This window comes from Musca domestica, unplaced genomic scaffold, assembly GCF_030504385.1.
Source record: "Musca domestica strain aabys unplaced genomic scaffold, Musca_domestica.polishedcontigs.V.1.1 12, whole genome shotgun sequence".
NCBI classification, from domain to species: Eukaryota; Metazoa; Arthropoda; class Insecta; order Diptera; family Muscidae; genus Musca; species Musca domestica.
The window spans coordinates 11,845,909-11,860,630 of record NW_026712155.1 but is presented as its reverse complement, the minus strand read 5'-3'; the positions used below and the strand labels follow the sequence as shown (position 1 = coordinate 11,860,630).

Below are 14,722 nucleotides of genomic sequence, written 5' to 3'. Positions count from 1 at the left end.
AAAAAATATAGTAAAAAATTAAATAAAAAAGAAAAACCAAAAAAATAAAAAAATTAGGAACTTCAATCTGATCGTTTTCTTTTTGTAACCCGGTCTCGAGCGTGAACAAAATGTTTCTGAAGGATTGTGTTCATATCCTTGTCGTTACTTGGGTATTTTAGATGACAAATATCTGAAATTAAATATGTAATAGTCTGTCCATTTTACTAATTCTTTATATACGTGTTAAAAACACAAACTTACTTTTGATTACTGTCACTAAATAACACTTTTCTGCACTTGGCTTTACACTGGTGCCCTTTCAGCTGTATTGGCAGGCTAAATTGTCAGAAAAAATCTTTCGAACGGCAGCCCGAAGGAATTGAGGGGGTCCTTCACCGCCGGTTTTTGCAATAAATTCTTTCTGGAAATAGATTATCAAAAATTATATAAGTATTAATATATTGAAAAGTAGTGAATTAATCAATCAAAGACCCAATTTTGTATACTTACAAATTGTTTAAGTATCGTTTCATTTTGCTGCGCCAATTCATTTTTTGCCATCCTTTTTATTTTAGCCTTTTCTATTTTTTTAAATTGGCTTGCTGACATTTTTTCTTTATAAAAACAATAAATAAATAAACAAACATATAGATAAACGTACACTTTTTAATATTTTTTTATCACTTTTTAATATTTAACACTTTTGCTGTTGACGCTTCCACGCACTTTTTATAAATGACCAATAAGTCAACTTTTATAAAGCCACTCCAGAAACGCAACAAAATGACCCGTTATGCATAGAAAAACAAGCAGCATTTAAGCACTTGTCTGTGCGAAATATGATAAAAAATACATCAATACGATCACTTTTCAAACAACTGCATGATCTTTTTAAGACTAATCATTTTTCAATCTGTACATGATCGCAATATGATAATAAATAACGGAAAAAATAGTCACATTTTGCACATCTCAATGATTGATTTGCGATTCCCCTACATGTTGTTGTTGTATTTTGGTTGACCTCTTTTTACTCATTAAAGAGAGTCATTTTCGAGTCGCTTTTCGATCGTATACGTGAGTTAATCATTTTTTGATCAGCAAAAGGACTCGAAATAGACTCACCGAAGTGATTTTTTCAAAAACAATCTTCCAAATGCTAGCTGGGTTCAAATGCAGAGTAGTCTTGTAAAAGTAAAGGAGGATAGGAGAGAATTTTGAGAGCGAGAGATTTTCACTGTTTCAAAACTTATTCAGAAAACATACATAAGTCTTCTCTTAAGTGTAAATACCTTTGTCGGACAATAAGTCTAAAAACAGTTTTGTGGCAACAACAAGCACTATCAAACATCTTACACAGCCCAGCGTCCAAACGAAGACCAGCCATCAGGAACAACCGGTTTAGGTTGGGGTTTGCAACATACCCCTGCCATGGCAGGATTGCCAAATCAACAGAAAAGTTCGAAAAAATTGGGAATAAATGTTGGAACTATAAAGGACTTTAACAACATTGCTGGTAGCGCTCCTGATTTGGTCCATAGCAGAGGGGACAATAGGTGGGTGGTTTATTATTCTGTGGGCAAAAGAGGGAAAGGAGAAGTTAACTTCTTAAGCCTGAGTGGGCATAAGGTTATCCACATCATCTAAATGATTTGGATAATTTAGCCAAGTTATCTGAGTTATCCGAATAAGCGAATTAGTTATCTAAGTTTTCCGAGTAATGTGGATAAGTTATCTGAGTTATCCGAACAACGTGGATAAGTTATCTACGCTACCCGAATGATGTGGATAACTTATTTAAGTTATCCGAATAAACTGGATAATTATCTGAATTATTCGAATAATACGAATTAGTTATCTACGTTATCCTAGTAATGTGGATAAGCTATCTGATTTATCCAAAGAACATGATAATTTATCTGAGTTATCCGAACAACGTGGATAAGTTATCTACGCTATCCGAGTAATGTGTATAAATTATCTGAGTTATCCAAATAACGCGAATAGGTTATCTGAGTTATTCTAATAACGCAAATTAGTCATCTATGTTATCCGAATTATCTGAACAACGTAGATAAGCTATCTACCCTATCCCAATATCGTTAGTAAGTTATCCGAATAACAGGGATAAGTAACCTGAATTATTTGAATAATCGGAATGGCGTGGATAAGTTGTCCAAGTCATGTTATCTGAATTATCCGGACAGCGTGGATAAGTTATGTACGTTATCTAATAATATAGATAAGTTATCTAAATTATCTGAATTAAGTAAATACGTTATCTGATTTATCTGAATAACATGGATAAGTTACTTGAGTTATTTGAATTATCTGAATGTCATGTATATGTTATCCAAAGAACGTGGATATGTTATCTGAATTATCCGAACATCGTGGATAAGTTATCTACGTTATCCGAATAACGTGGGTAAGTCATCTGAGCTTCCTGTATATGATGTACAATTTATCCAAGTTATCTGCATGATCTGGATAAGTTATCTATGTTATACGAGTAATGTGGATGGGTTATCCACTTTATCCGAATAACATGGATGAGTTATCTAAGTTGTCTGAACTACTTGGATAAGTTATCTGAGTTATTTGTACAACGTGGATGTGTTATTTAAGTTATCCGAACAGCGTGGATAAGTTATCTAGGTTATCCAAATAACGTAGTTAAGTTATTTAAGTTATCCGATAAGGTGGATAAATTATTTCGGTTATCGAAATAATGTGAATACGTTATAGAGTTATCCAAATATTCTGAATAAGGTGGATAAGCTATCCGAATAACGAGGATAGGTTATGTGAGTTATCCGAATGGCATTGATAAGTTATCCGAATAAAGTAAATAGTTAATTTCAGTTATCCCAGTAAGTTATAGGAGTTATCCGAATAAGTTATCGGAGTTATCTGAATAACATAGATAAATTCTCTAAGTTATCCGAATAATGTGGATAAGATATCTGAGTTGTTTGCATAGTGTGGATAATTTATTTAAGTTACCCCAAGAATAACCGTTGCACAGTGGTCGCTGCCATTGGCCAAAATTCGAAAAATGAAAATCAGATATTTATTGTCAAATGTGTACAAATTAACTCTTAAGGGGTTAAGCTTTTTAGAAAACATAATAATATTGGCTTCATTCTAACGGGACACTTCGAAAATAGCATCAAAAAAGAGAAAATGTAGTTAGTTGTTTTTTTCAGTGGGATCAGAGAAAAAGTGGAGTAAAAATAGAACTGTATTACAAAATTAAATACATTTTAAAATTACAAATCTTGGCATTATTATTGAAAAGCAAGGTATTAACTTATTTTTAGTGCAGTAATTTGTGTGTTTAGTATATGTGTATAATATGGAAGATGTGAGTGTTCTGAGTTGCCTTTAAGATTAATTTTGAAAATAAAATTGGATTTCAGTTAAAGTTTTAATTATTTTCCCCCCTGAATCCTCCAATGTGATTTTTTTCACGCCATTAGTAATGGTCCTAAGATTCTAAAAGTGCTAATTAAACTTTCAGATTTTGTCAGATGTGTACGTTATGCCCAATATACTGAAGTGACTTCGCTGAAATTTTGTCAGTTCTATGGTGCTAGTGACATAGAATATGCTTTTGTTGTTAGCGATTGATAAGGATGTAATTGAGGGGTGTTTAATAATGTTGCAAGCATTGTCCTCTGGGTATAATATTTATGTCGAAAAATTTAAGGCCTTTGCACTGGAAACTGCTAAAGAGTTAACAAATTTATATCCATGGCACTATCTTCTCATGCTCAACAAACACAGATCTTATTAACCGTCTTCTTCTGAGCTCTGACCCTTTTATAATGAGACAGCGAACGTTACCAAACAATAACCAGTAAAGAAAGTCTTAAAGTCGAGTGGAGCCGACTTCATGATACCCTACACAACTTTGCATATTTAGTAGAGCGTCACATAACAAATAAAGGTTTTAATGGGGAATTTGTGAGAATTAAATCATACCAACAATGATTATAGTAATAATTAAAAGTCCAAAGGAACTAATATATGGGAGGAATATCCTCCTCTGAATCGATTTCTATTAAAATTGTCGAGGCATTTGCGCCTTTTCAATTCGGGCTTGTATTATCCATTTGGTGCACAATTAACTTGAAATCGGATAGATATATATGAGAGCTATATCTAAATTTGATTTGGGCTTATATTACACGTTTGGTGCACAATAAAGGCAAATCGGAAGAAGATATATATTTGAGCCATATCCAAATATCAACAGATCTCGATAAAATTTAGAAAGGGTACAAAAATAACAAATCGGATGAACAATATATATGGGAGCTATATATATCTGAACCGATTTCGACCAAATTTGGCATACTTATTTTCAGGCCCCATCTGGTCGTACGTATATTCCATACTATTTGGGATGATATTACATGTTTGGTGCACAATATTAGGCAAATTGGATGATTATATATGGGAGCTATACCTAAATTTTGACCGGTTATATCCAATTTCAATAGGGCCTTAAGTCAAACTAATTATTTGTGCAAAATTTATCTTTGATCTAATTTTACATTAAATTCTTATTTTATTTTGTTTACAAATAATAATCAAATTTGGACTTGATTTGTATAAAAAATGCTTCCATTTGTGGAGGTACCTTACAAGGGACTCTACCTGATGGCGGGCTGTTCCAAATAATTTTCAGTAAGATTATTTTTTAGCTCCTTAGAACGTAAAATGTCAAATAACATTACAATCTGGTGTAGAAATATGACAAGAATTGGGCAAATAACCCTTATTCGGGAGGTACGTTACATGGGGACCATGTCAAAACATGCATCGACCATATCCATTTTGTCACATTTTTTATATTTACCCCATAAAGGTACCATAACCAAAGATTCATATTGATATCTGCACTGAAAGTATTTTTGGCCGCTGTTCCCATACGACCTCGACCACTGTGCGTTGATAAGTTATCTGGTTTTTCCAAATAATTCGAATAATGTGGGTATTTTATCTAAGTTATCTGATCGACATGGATAAGTTATCTGAGCCATCCAGATAACGTGAATGAGTTATCTAAGCTATCCGAACAACGTGGAAGAGTTATCCAAAGTACGGATTAGATATCTAATTTATCCGAATAATGTGGACAAATTATCTAAGTTATCCAAACAACGTGAATAAGTTATCTGAGTTATCCTAACTACTGAGATAAGTTATCTAAGTTTTAACATGGATAAGTCATCCAAATAACGTGGATAAGTTATCCGAGCTATCCGAACAATGTGGATAAGTTATCTAAGTTAGATAATTTATCCACGTTAATCGGTTAACATAAATGAGTTATACACGTTATTCGGATAATTTATTCAATAACTTATCCACTCAATTTGGATAACTTAAATTCGTAACTTGTCCACGTTATTTGCATAACTTATTAATGTTATAACTTAGATAACATATCTCCGTAATTCGGATAACTTAGATAACTTATTCACGCAATTTGAATGAGATATCTAATTTATCCACCTTATTCGGATAAATAAGATATCTTATCCACGTACTTTGGATAACTTATCCACGTTGTTCGGATAACGTAGATAACTCATTCACATTATCTGGATGACGCAGATAACTTATCCATCTTGATCAGACCGCTTAGTTAACGTATCCACATTATTGGGATAACTTATCCGAGTTATTCGGCTTTTTGTAAAGTTCCATACCATTTTTTTTGGATAGCTACAAAGCTTATCACCATATATCGGATAACTTAAATTACTTATCCACATTAATTCGGTAACTAAGTTAATTAAGCCACGTCATTGGGACAAAGTACATAATTTATTCACGTTATTTGGATAATGTAGATAATTTTTATTTGGATAACGTAGATAACTAATTAAAGTTTTTTTAAAACTAAAAGCATAATTTTATTTTTTTAATTTATTTTTAATGTTTAATTTATTTTTATGTTTAATTTTATTTTTTTTTTTTAATGTTTAATAGTTTTTTTTTAATTCCATTGATTTAATTTATTTCCCATAGATGGCAACCCTTAATATCTTAACTTCGACTAGGCCATAACCAAATTCATACAATTCCTTGAAGTCCTAAACGTTCTCTGTTTATGTCATAAACAAAATTTGCTCTTCTCGCTCTCATTAATACCAAAGAGAGCTTCCCTTACACCAAAATGTATTGCCATCTAAGTCTCTCTCACAGTATGTCTCTCGGCCAACCGAAATAATAGGTTGCCTTTGGATTGGAAATTGATCCAGATACTCACTCTTTAGTTTCAATTGATCATTGAAAGGGTGAACATCGATTACTTTACGGTACGGGACTGCGGCTCCAGAGAGAACGCAATCAAATTGGATGCAAAATTTCAAGAAGAAAAAAATATTTTTTGGTCAATTCAATAAAAGTGAAATCAAAAACTATTTCGTAATTTTCTTTGAGGAAAATACACAAAAAAATAATTACAAATAATATTCTCCAAGATTCCAAAAAAAAAAATATTTCAAAAACAACAACGACAACAACAACAAAGTCATTTATTCTTAGTGAAAATAACATCTATTGATTTCGGGGTCAAGTTTCCAATTAAACAATTAACTCAGCTGGGCGAGCATCACCATCGTCGCCGTTGTCGCCCCACAATACACCAGCATAAGACAATAACTGCGATACGTAAGCCAAAGTAGAGAAGGAGGTGGAGGAGCAGCACCCAAAGTGCAAAGAGTCTGACCAAAAACAAAAAAACCCAAATGACCAACAACAAAAATGCCAACAAAATGAAATATTTGCCGGTTTATTTTCTCCTTTTTGTCGTCGCTGGCTTCCCCGGCGCCCGTCTTCCCTGTGCGGCGAGTCAAGGCCAGGAACCAATTATTTGTAAATCGACCATAATCCGAAACATCCACGACCTCGAAAAGATACAAAATTGTACAATAATAGCTGGCCATGTAAAGCTGGTTAAATTCGAACTGACACCCCAAATGTTAGCCTCCCTGCCATCGCTGAGGCTGGAAGAAATCACGGATTATTTATTGGTATATCGTGTGCATGGCTTGGACAGTTTGGAGAGAATTTTTCCCAAACTTCTGGTCATACGCGGTGTACGATTGCTGTACGAGAAATACGGTTTGGTTTTGTTTGAAAATCGTAATTTGGAAAATATTGGCTTGGTGTCGCTGCTAAGAGTTCTACGTGGTTCGATACGCATCGAATCGAATCCGTCGTTGTGTTTCGCACACACCATAAATTGGGTGTCGATTTTGGGCAATCACACCAAGGAGTTCCACTACGTTTTGAAGGTAAGCGAAGAGAAGGCTTGAATGTGCCATTTGGGATAGTTTTGATAACTTATCCGCTTTGTTCGAAAAACGGAATTATCCACCTTATTCGGATAAGTTAGATGACTTATCCTCATTGATCGGATAACGTAGATAATTTAGCCGTGTGATTCGGAAGACTCAGATAAATTATTCTTGTTATTCAGACGTCATTCGGATAACAGAAATACAGTAACCCCGTTGTTCGGATAACTTAGATAACGTATCCGTCCTATTCGAATAACTTCAATAACTTATTTACTTTATTCCAATAACGTAGATAATGTGTGCACCTTGTTCGGATGTCTCAGATAACTTATCCGCGTTCTTTGGATAACTCACAGAAATTGTCCACGTAGTTCAGATAACTTATCCACGTAGTTCGGATAACTTATCCACATTATTCTGATAACTTAGATAACTTATCCGTGTTATCCGGATAATTCAGATAATTTATCCACGCTATTTAGATAACATAAAAAGCTTATCCACATTGTTCGGATAATTCAGATAACTTATCCACGTTCTTTGAATAATTTAGAAAACTTATCCACGTTTGTCGGATAACTTTACTCGGATAACTTATTTTATTCTATACCTTATGTTATCCGAATAATTCAGATAATTTATCTACACTGTTCAGATATCATAAAAAACTTATCCACATTGTTCGGATATTTCAGATAACTTATCCACGTTCTTTGGATAACTTAGAAAACTTATCCACGTTGGTCGGATAACTTATCCGTTTTATTAGCATAACTCAGATAACTTATCCACGCTACTTGGATAAGGTAAATAACTTATCTAAGTTGTTCGGATAAATAAGATAACGTAGATAACTTGTCCACGTTATTCAGATCATTCGGATAACTCAGATAACTTATCTACGCTATTCAGATAACGTAGATAGTTATTCACGTTGTTCGGATAACTCAGATAACATATCCTCGTCTTTTGGATAACTAAGATGACTTATCCGTGTTATTTTGATACCATAGATAACTTATCTACGCTATTCGGATAGCTTAGATATATTATCCACGTGATTCAGATTATTCGAATAACTCAGATAACTTATCCACGCTATTCAGATAACGTAGATAACTTATCCAAGTTATTAAGATTATTCGGATATCTCAGATAACCTATCCACGTTCTTTGGATAACTTAGAAAACTCTTCCACGTAAGACGAATAACATAGATTACTTATCCATGTTATCCGGATAACTCAGATATCTTATCCACGTTGTTCGGGAAACTTAGATAACTTATCTACGTTGTTCAGAGACCTTAGATAACATATCCACACTATTCGGATAACTTATCCGAGTTATTCGGATAACTCAGATAACTTATCCAAGTTGTTCGGATAACTTAGATAACTTATCCACACTTATCCGAGTTATTTGGATAATTCAGACAACTAATTTTGGATAACTTATATTATCCACGTTGTTCGGATAACTTGTCCGTGTCATTTGGAAAACTCAGATAACTTATCCACGTTACTCGGATAACTCAGATAACTTACCCACGTTACTCGGATAACCCAGATAAGTTATCCGAGTTATTTGGATAACTCAGATAACTTATCCGCGTTACTCGGATAATTCAGATAACTTATCCATGTTACTCGGATAACTCAGATAACTTATCCACCTCATTTGGATAATTTGGATAACCTATCCCCACTTTCAGTTTAAACAGTAAACACATCATTTCCCTCATTTTCTCACAGAACAATAAACCACCCAACTATTGTCCCCTCTGCTATGGACCAAATCAGGAACACCACCAGCAATGTTGGTCGCTGGGCAAGCCGCAGAGACAAATCTTAGGCGAATACAACGGCAATCAATGTTCGGCCGATTGTCCGTCACAGAAATGCAATAAAAAAGGTAAATGTTGCAGTGGCCGATGTCTGACTTCGTGTTCCGATGACAATTGTGGCTACTGTACGTCGCTGATAAGCGGTAAGAAATGCGTCAAGGATTGTATACCGCCCAGGGCGAGGGTAAGTTTGGAAATTTTGATTTTTTTTTTTGAAAATTATTGTTTTGTAATCTCTTTTCGAATATAAAAAAGAAAGCAAAAGTCGAATGATTTTTAGAATCGATTTTTGTATTTGTTTTCGATCGATTTTCGACTAAAGTCGATTTTAGATTTTTTTTTGATGTGTAGTTTTGCCTGTAGATGGCGTGTGGCATCAATTTTGTGTTTATTATTGATTATGTCATTAAATCGTTGCATACTTTTTGGCTCATCCAAGTTTAACGTTTAAAAAGTCGAAAATCGTTGACGAAAAGTCGAATTGACGATTTTTTTAGCACCAACAAAAGTGGATCTGAACTTTTAGAGTTTACTAAGGAAAAAATTCCACTTTTTCAGGCATTTGGGCGTCAATGCGTCCTCGACTGCAGCCAATATGGGTTGCTGCGCCTTGGAGTCCATTGCGTGGAAAAATGTCCCAAAATGTACGAAACAATTGTTCAAAATGGTAAACCACGTTCATGTTCTCTCAGCTGTAATGGAAATTTCACCATCAAATCATCCGAGGACTTGGAGGGTTTTGCCGATTGTACCACACTGCAGGGTTCGTTGACCTTGGAGCTGACCGATTTTAAGAGTAAGTAAGGCACTTGCATTCGATGTACTTCATCATAATTATTCACATTCTTTTATTTCATTTTCCAGATACAAACATCGAAGATTTGGACAAAGCCTTTGGCAATCTCAGTGAAATCACGGGCTATCTAAAGATAACACGCTCACCCTCTTTGGTGTCACTGCATTTCCTGCGTAACCTACATACGATTGGCGGCAAGTTCCTAATCGACAATCTATATGCCCTGTATGTGGTGGATAATCATTATCTGGAAGATCTGTGGAATACAAATCAACGGGTGGCCATTTCGAAGGGACGTATCTACTTCCATTTGAATGCCCGACTGTGCTATGAAAAAATTGCCCAGCTGGGTCAGCAACTGAAGGAATCGAATATTTCCATAGCGGATGTTTCGAGGAATTCCAATGGGGAACTGCTGTCGTGTGAGTATCCCAAGGCCCAGGTATTCCATTCAAGAACTGACCTTCCTTCCTAACTTTCTTAGGTGACAATGTTATCAGCGAACTGAAGGTGACAACGGAAGCCATCAATGCCAACGAGGCCCGCATTGTTATCGATTTCCTGCCCCCCGAGGCCCTGGTGCCCCTAATTGGTTATGTATACTTTTATCGTGAGGCACCCAAGCGCAACATCAGCAAATACAATCGCCATGGCTGTGGTCAGGACAGCTGGTTCATGGACACCACGTCGAGCAAGCAGCGCCGTCATGTTCTGCGACATTTAAAGCCCTATACCCAGTATGCGTATTTTGTTAAGACGCTGACCATCACCAGTTATCATTATCACGTGGATGCCACATCAGAAATACAATATTTTCGAACGGCCCCCGGCAGGCCTGGCCCATTGGCGAAAATCTACTATCGTCCGGTGTCGCCGACCGAGATTGTGAGTGGAGGATATTTTAGGGGGATATTTGTTATGGGACAGAAGATCTTGAGGGGCTTCTATGACCCAGGAAAGATACGAGAAGGCCTTAGGGTCTTCTATTGACCAGAGAATACCTCGAGGTCGTCCCAAGGCTGAATGTAGAAGATCTTGCAAACTTCTATAGGCTTTGAAAGACCTTAGGGTCTTCTTTTGGCTGTAAAAAAACCTCGGGGTCTTTTATTGACAACGGAAGACCGTGGTGTCTGTTGGAAGACCTTAAAGTCTTATATTGGCTTTAGAGAACCTAAGGGTCTTTTATTAACTAGAAAGGACCTCGTGGTCCTATATTAGCTGGAGAAGAGCGTGAGAGGTCCTTAAGCCTAATAGAGGTCCTTAAGGCCTTCTTTTGGCTATAGAAGACCGTAAGGACTTCCATTGGCTATATAATACCTTGAGGTCTTCTATTGCTTATATAGGACCTTGAGGTCTTCCATTGCCTATAGAGGACCTTGAGATCTTCTAATGGCTTTAGAGGACCTTGAGGTCTTCCAATGACTTTAGAGGACCTTGAGGTCTTCTATTGGTTAGGGAGGACCTCAAAGTCTTCTATTTGCGCTATAGAGGACCTAAAGGTCTTCTAATGGCTATAGAGGACCTTTAGGTCTTCTCTTGACTATAGAGAACCTTAAGGTCGTCTAATGGCTTTAGAGGACCTTGAGGTCTTCTCTTGACTATAGAGGACCTTGAGGTCTTCTAATGGCTTTAGAGGTCCTTGAGATTTTCTAATGACTTTAGAGGACCTTGAGGTCTTCTATTGGTTAGGGAGGACCTCAAGGTCTTCTATTTGCGCTGTAGAGGATCTTTAGGTCTTCTGTTGGCTATAGAGGACCCAAATGTCTTCTATTGGCTATAGAGGACCTTATGGACTTCTATTGACTCTAGAGGACCTTAAGGTCTTCTATTGATTCTAGAGGACCTTAAGGTCTTCTATTGGCTCTAGAGGGCCTTAAGGTCTTCAATTGGCTATAGATGACCTTAAGGTCTTCTATTGGCTATTGAGGACCTTTAGTTTTTCTATTGTCTATAGAGAACCTTAAGGTCTTCTATTGGCTTTTTGAGGTCTTTAAGGTCTTCTATTGGCTATCGAGGACCTTTAGTTTTTCTATTGGCTATAGAGGACCTTAAGGTCTTCTATTGGCTTTTTGAGGTCTTTAAGGTCTTCTATTGGCTATAGCTATTTTTTTTATTTGATTGGCTATAGAGAACCTATAAGTCTTTAGAAGACTATGGAGGACCTTAAGGTCTAAAGATCCTCTTCAAGGCCTTCGATTGACTATAGAGGATCTTGGGGTCTTCCAATGTCTATAGATGACCTTAAGGTCAAAGTCCTTAAGTCTTTTTATTGGCTTATTGAGGTCCTTAAGGCCTCCTATTGGCTCTAGAGGACCTTGAGGTCGTCTATTGACTAAAGATGACCTTGGAAATATTCTTTGCTTGAGAAGAACTTGAGCTATTCCATAAAGACTACTATCTTCCCTCTCTCTTCCCTTTAGGAAATCCATTGGTGGCCTCCACGCAATCCGAATGGCATTATCAGCAAGTACCTGCTCAAATACGATGTTGCAGAAGGAAGTAGGGACACTTCCTCCATTTTCTATACAGATTTATCAATAAAAAAATATTCTTATATTTTTCTAGACCACACATCCGTGGCGATTCCCAACAAATTGTTTGGCAATGCCGACAATTGCCACTGTTCCAAAATGGATGCCGAACTGAGTGGTCCAACGCCGTTGGACAAGGACTATTATCATCCCGAAAAAATTGTCTACGATGAAGGTCTCTCGAATTTTATTTATGTGTAAGTGAGAGATATTACATAACAACAACAACAGAAATTACTTTTAAACGTTATCTCTTCCCCCCAGTTCCAAACCCAAAAATCTCAGCAGAGTTGTAAAAACTGAAGATCCCAAAGAATATTTCCTTCGAATCCAAGAAGAGCAAATGAATAACTCTAAAAGAGAGCAAGACGATCGTAAAGAAGATTTCGAAATCACCACCCTGCCAACCCTGTGCAATACCAGCCACCCGAGTACCAGTTTCAAACAGGAAAATAACTGTGTGGAGCGGGAGGAGTTGGCCTACGACCATGAGATAGCGGGAGATAGGCATTCGTTTACGTTGACGGGTCTCCAACCGCACACCATGTATCGGGTGGCGCTGCGTGCCTGTGTCGACGGCCTGGCCAACGGCTGTGGACCCGAAACCATTCTGTGGGCGGAGACCGTGAGCAAACGGTTGGGCGCCATTTTGGAGAGTTTAAAATTAACCAGTTTGGCTGGGGATACGAATAAATTGTTTCGTTAAATAGTTTCGGAAGAATTTTTGTAGAATTTCGCAAGAAAAAACTAGAAAATATGTAGTTCGCAGATGCACGTCAATGCTAGGGTATTCAATAAAAATGTGATTTCAGCAAATTAAATGTAATTGTTGGAGATTCTTTCGATATTAGGTTTAATGAAATTTCCAGGCGCTTCCAATGACAGTACGATGCACCGAATGGAGGTTGAAACCGAACCCTTTAAAAAAAAATGAAAATATGGGTGAATCGGCGAGTGAAGTGAAAGGGTGAATAGGTCGACTTTTTAAAATGACAAGAAAAACAAACAATAATCGCAGCCTTCCAAAAGTGACTACTGCGATGGCGCCATCTAGACAAAGGAAGCTATAAATCCAATTTTACCGCAGCCAAGACATCAACCAACAAATGTCCATAAATCTGTGACACAACCCACTAATGTCGTGCCGAATTTTTACAATAAAATATTCGGTAGTACACCATGGCGAATAACTACAAAACAAGAGCTATTTTCCTAAAAATACACGAAGTCTTCTCATAGGAGACCCAAATACATACTACAGAAGTGGAAGAGGTCTTCTCATAGCAGAGCAGGAGGTCTGCTCATAGAAGAGCAGGAGAAGACCAGGAGCCCTTCTCAAGACCTGGAGGTCTTCTCATGGAAGTCCCAGAGGTCTTCTCATGGAAGACCCAGAGGTCTTCTCATGGAAGACCCAGAAGACTTCTCATAGAAGAGCTCAAGAGGTCTTCTCATAGAAGAGCTCAAGAGGTCTTCTCATAGAAGAGCTCAAGAGGTCTTCTCATAGAAGAGCTCAAGAGGTCTTCTCATAGAAGAGCTCAAGAGGACTTCTCATAGAAGAGCTCAAGAGGTCTTCTCATAGAAGAGGTCTTCTCATAGAAGAGGTCTTCTCATAGAAGAGCTCAAGAGGTCTTCTTATAGAAGAGCTCAAGAGGTCTTCTCATAGAAGAGCTCAAGAGGTCTTCTCATAGAAGAGCTCAAGAGGTCTTCTCATAGAAGAGCTCAAGAGGTCTTCTCATAGAAGAGCTCAAGAGGTCTTCTCATAGAAGAGCTCATGATGTCTTCTCATAAAAGAGCTCAAGAGGTCTTCTCATAGAAGAGCTCAAGAGGTCTTCTCATAGAAGAGCTCAAGGGGTCTTCTCATAGAAGAGCTCGAGGTCTTCTCATAGAAAAGCTCGAGGTCTTCTCATAGAAGAGCTCAAGGTCTTCTCATAGAAGAGCTCAAGGTCTTCTCATAGAAGAGCTCAAGGTCTTCTCATAGAAGAGCTCAAGGTCTTCTCATAGAAGAGCTCAAGGTCTTCTCATAGAAAAGCTCAAGGTCTTCTCATAGAAGAGCTCAAGGTCTTCTCATAAAAGAGCTCAAGGTCTCTCAAGAGGTCTTCGTCATAGAAGAGCTCAAGAGGTCTTCGTCATAGAAGAGCTCCAGAGGTCTTCGTCATAGAAGAGCTCAAGAGGTTTTCGTCATAGAAGAGCTCAAGAGGTTTTCGTCATAGAAGAGCTCAAGAGGTCTTCGTCATAGAAGAGCTCA

At 37.0% G+C, this 14,722-nt stretch overlaps 1 protein-coding gene across 1 annotated transcript; it reads left to right on the top strand.

Annotated features, from left to right (window-relative positions):
• The first annotated feature begins 6,279 nt into the window (after nucleotides 1-6,279).
• LOC101891334 (insulin receptor) lies at nucleotides 6,280-13,298 on the top strand. Its single transcript, XM_011292103.3, has 8 exons — nucleotides 6,280-7,298; nucleotides 9,059-9,334; nucleotides 9,709-9,946; nucleotides 10,015-10,368; nucleotides 10,431-10,831; nucleotides 12,367-12,445; nucleotides 12,512-12,674; nucleotides 12,742-13,298. Exons 1-8 carry the CDS (start codon nucleotides 6,750-6,752, stop codon nucleotides 13,181-13,183), a joined length of 2,502 nt encoding a protein of 833 aa, XP_011290405.2. The 5' UTR covers nucleotides 6,280-6,749; the 3' UTR covers nucleotides 13,184-13,298.
• The last annotated feature ends 1,424 nt before the right edge of the window (nucleotides 13,299-14,722 follow it).

Bases quoted from the DNA above. Each gene is read 5' to 3' on its own strand.
- LOC101891334 (XM_011292103.3), top strand. From the start codon at position 6,750: ATGACCAACAACAAAAATGCCAACAAAATGAAATATTTGCCGGTTTAT. The intron at 7,299-9,058 runs GTAAGCGAAGAG...ATTTTCTCACAG, and splicing joins AGTTCCACTACGTTTTGAAG to AACAATAAACCACCCAACTA. The intron at 10,832-12,366 runs GTGAGTGGAGGA...TCTTCCCTTTAG, and splicing joins CGGTGTCGCCGACCGAGATT to GAAATCCATTGGTGGCCTCC.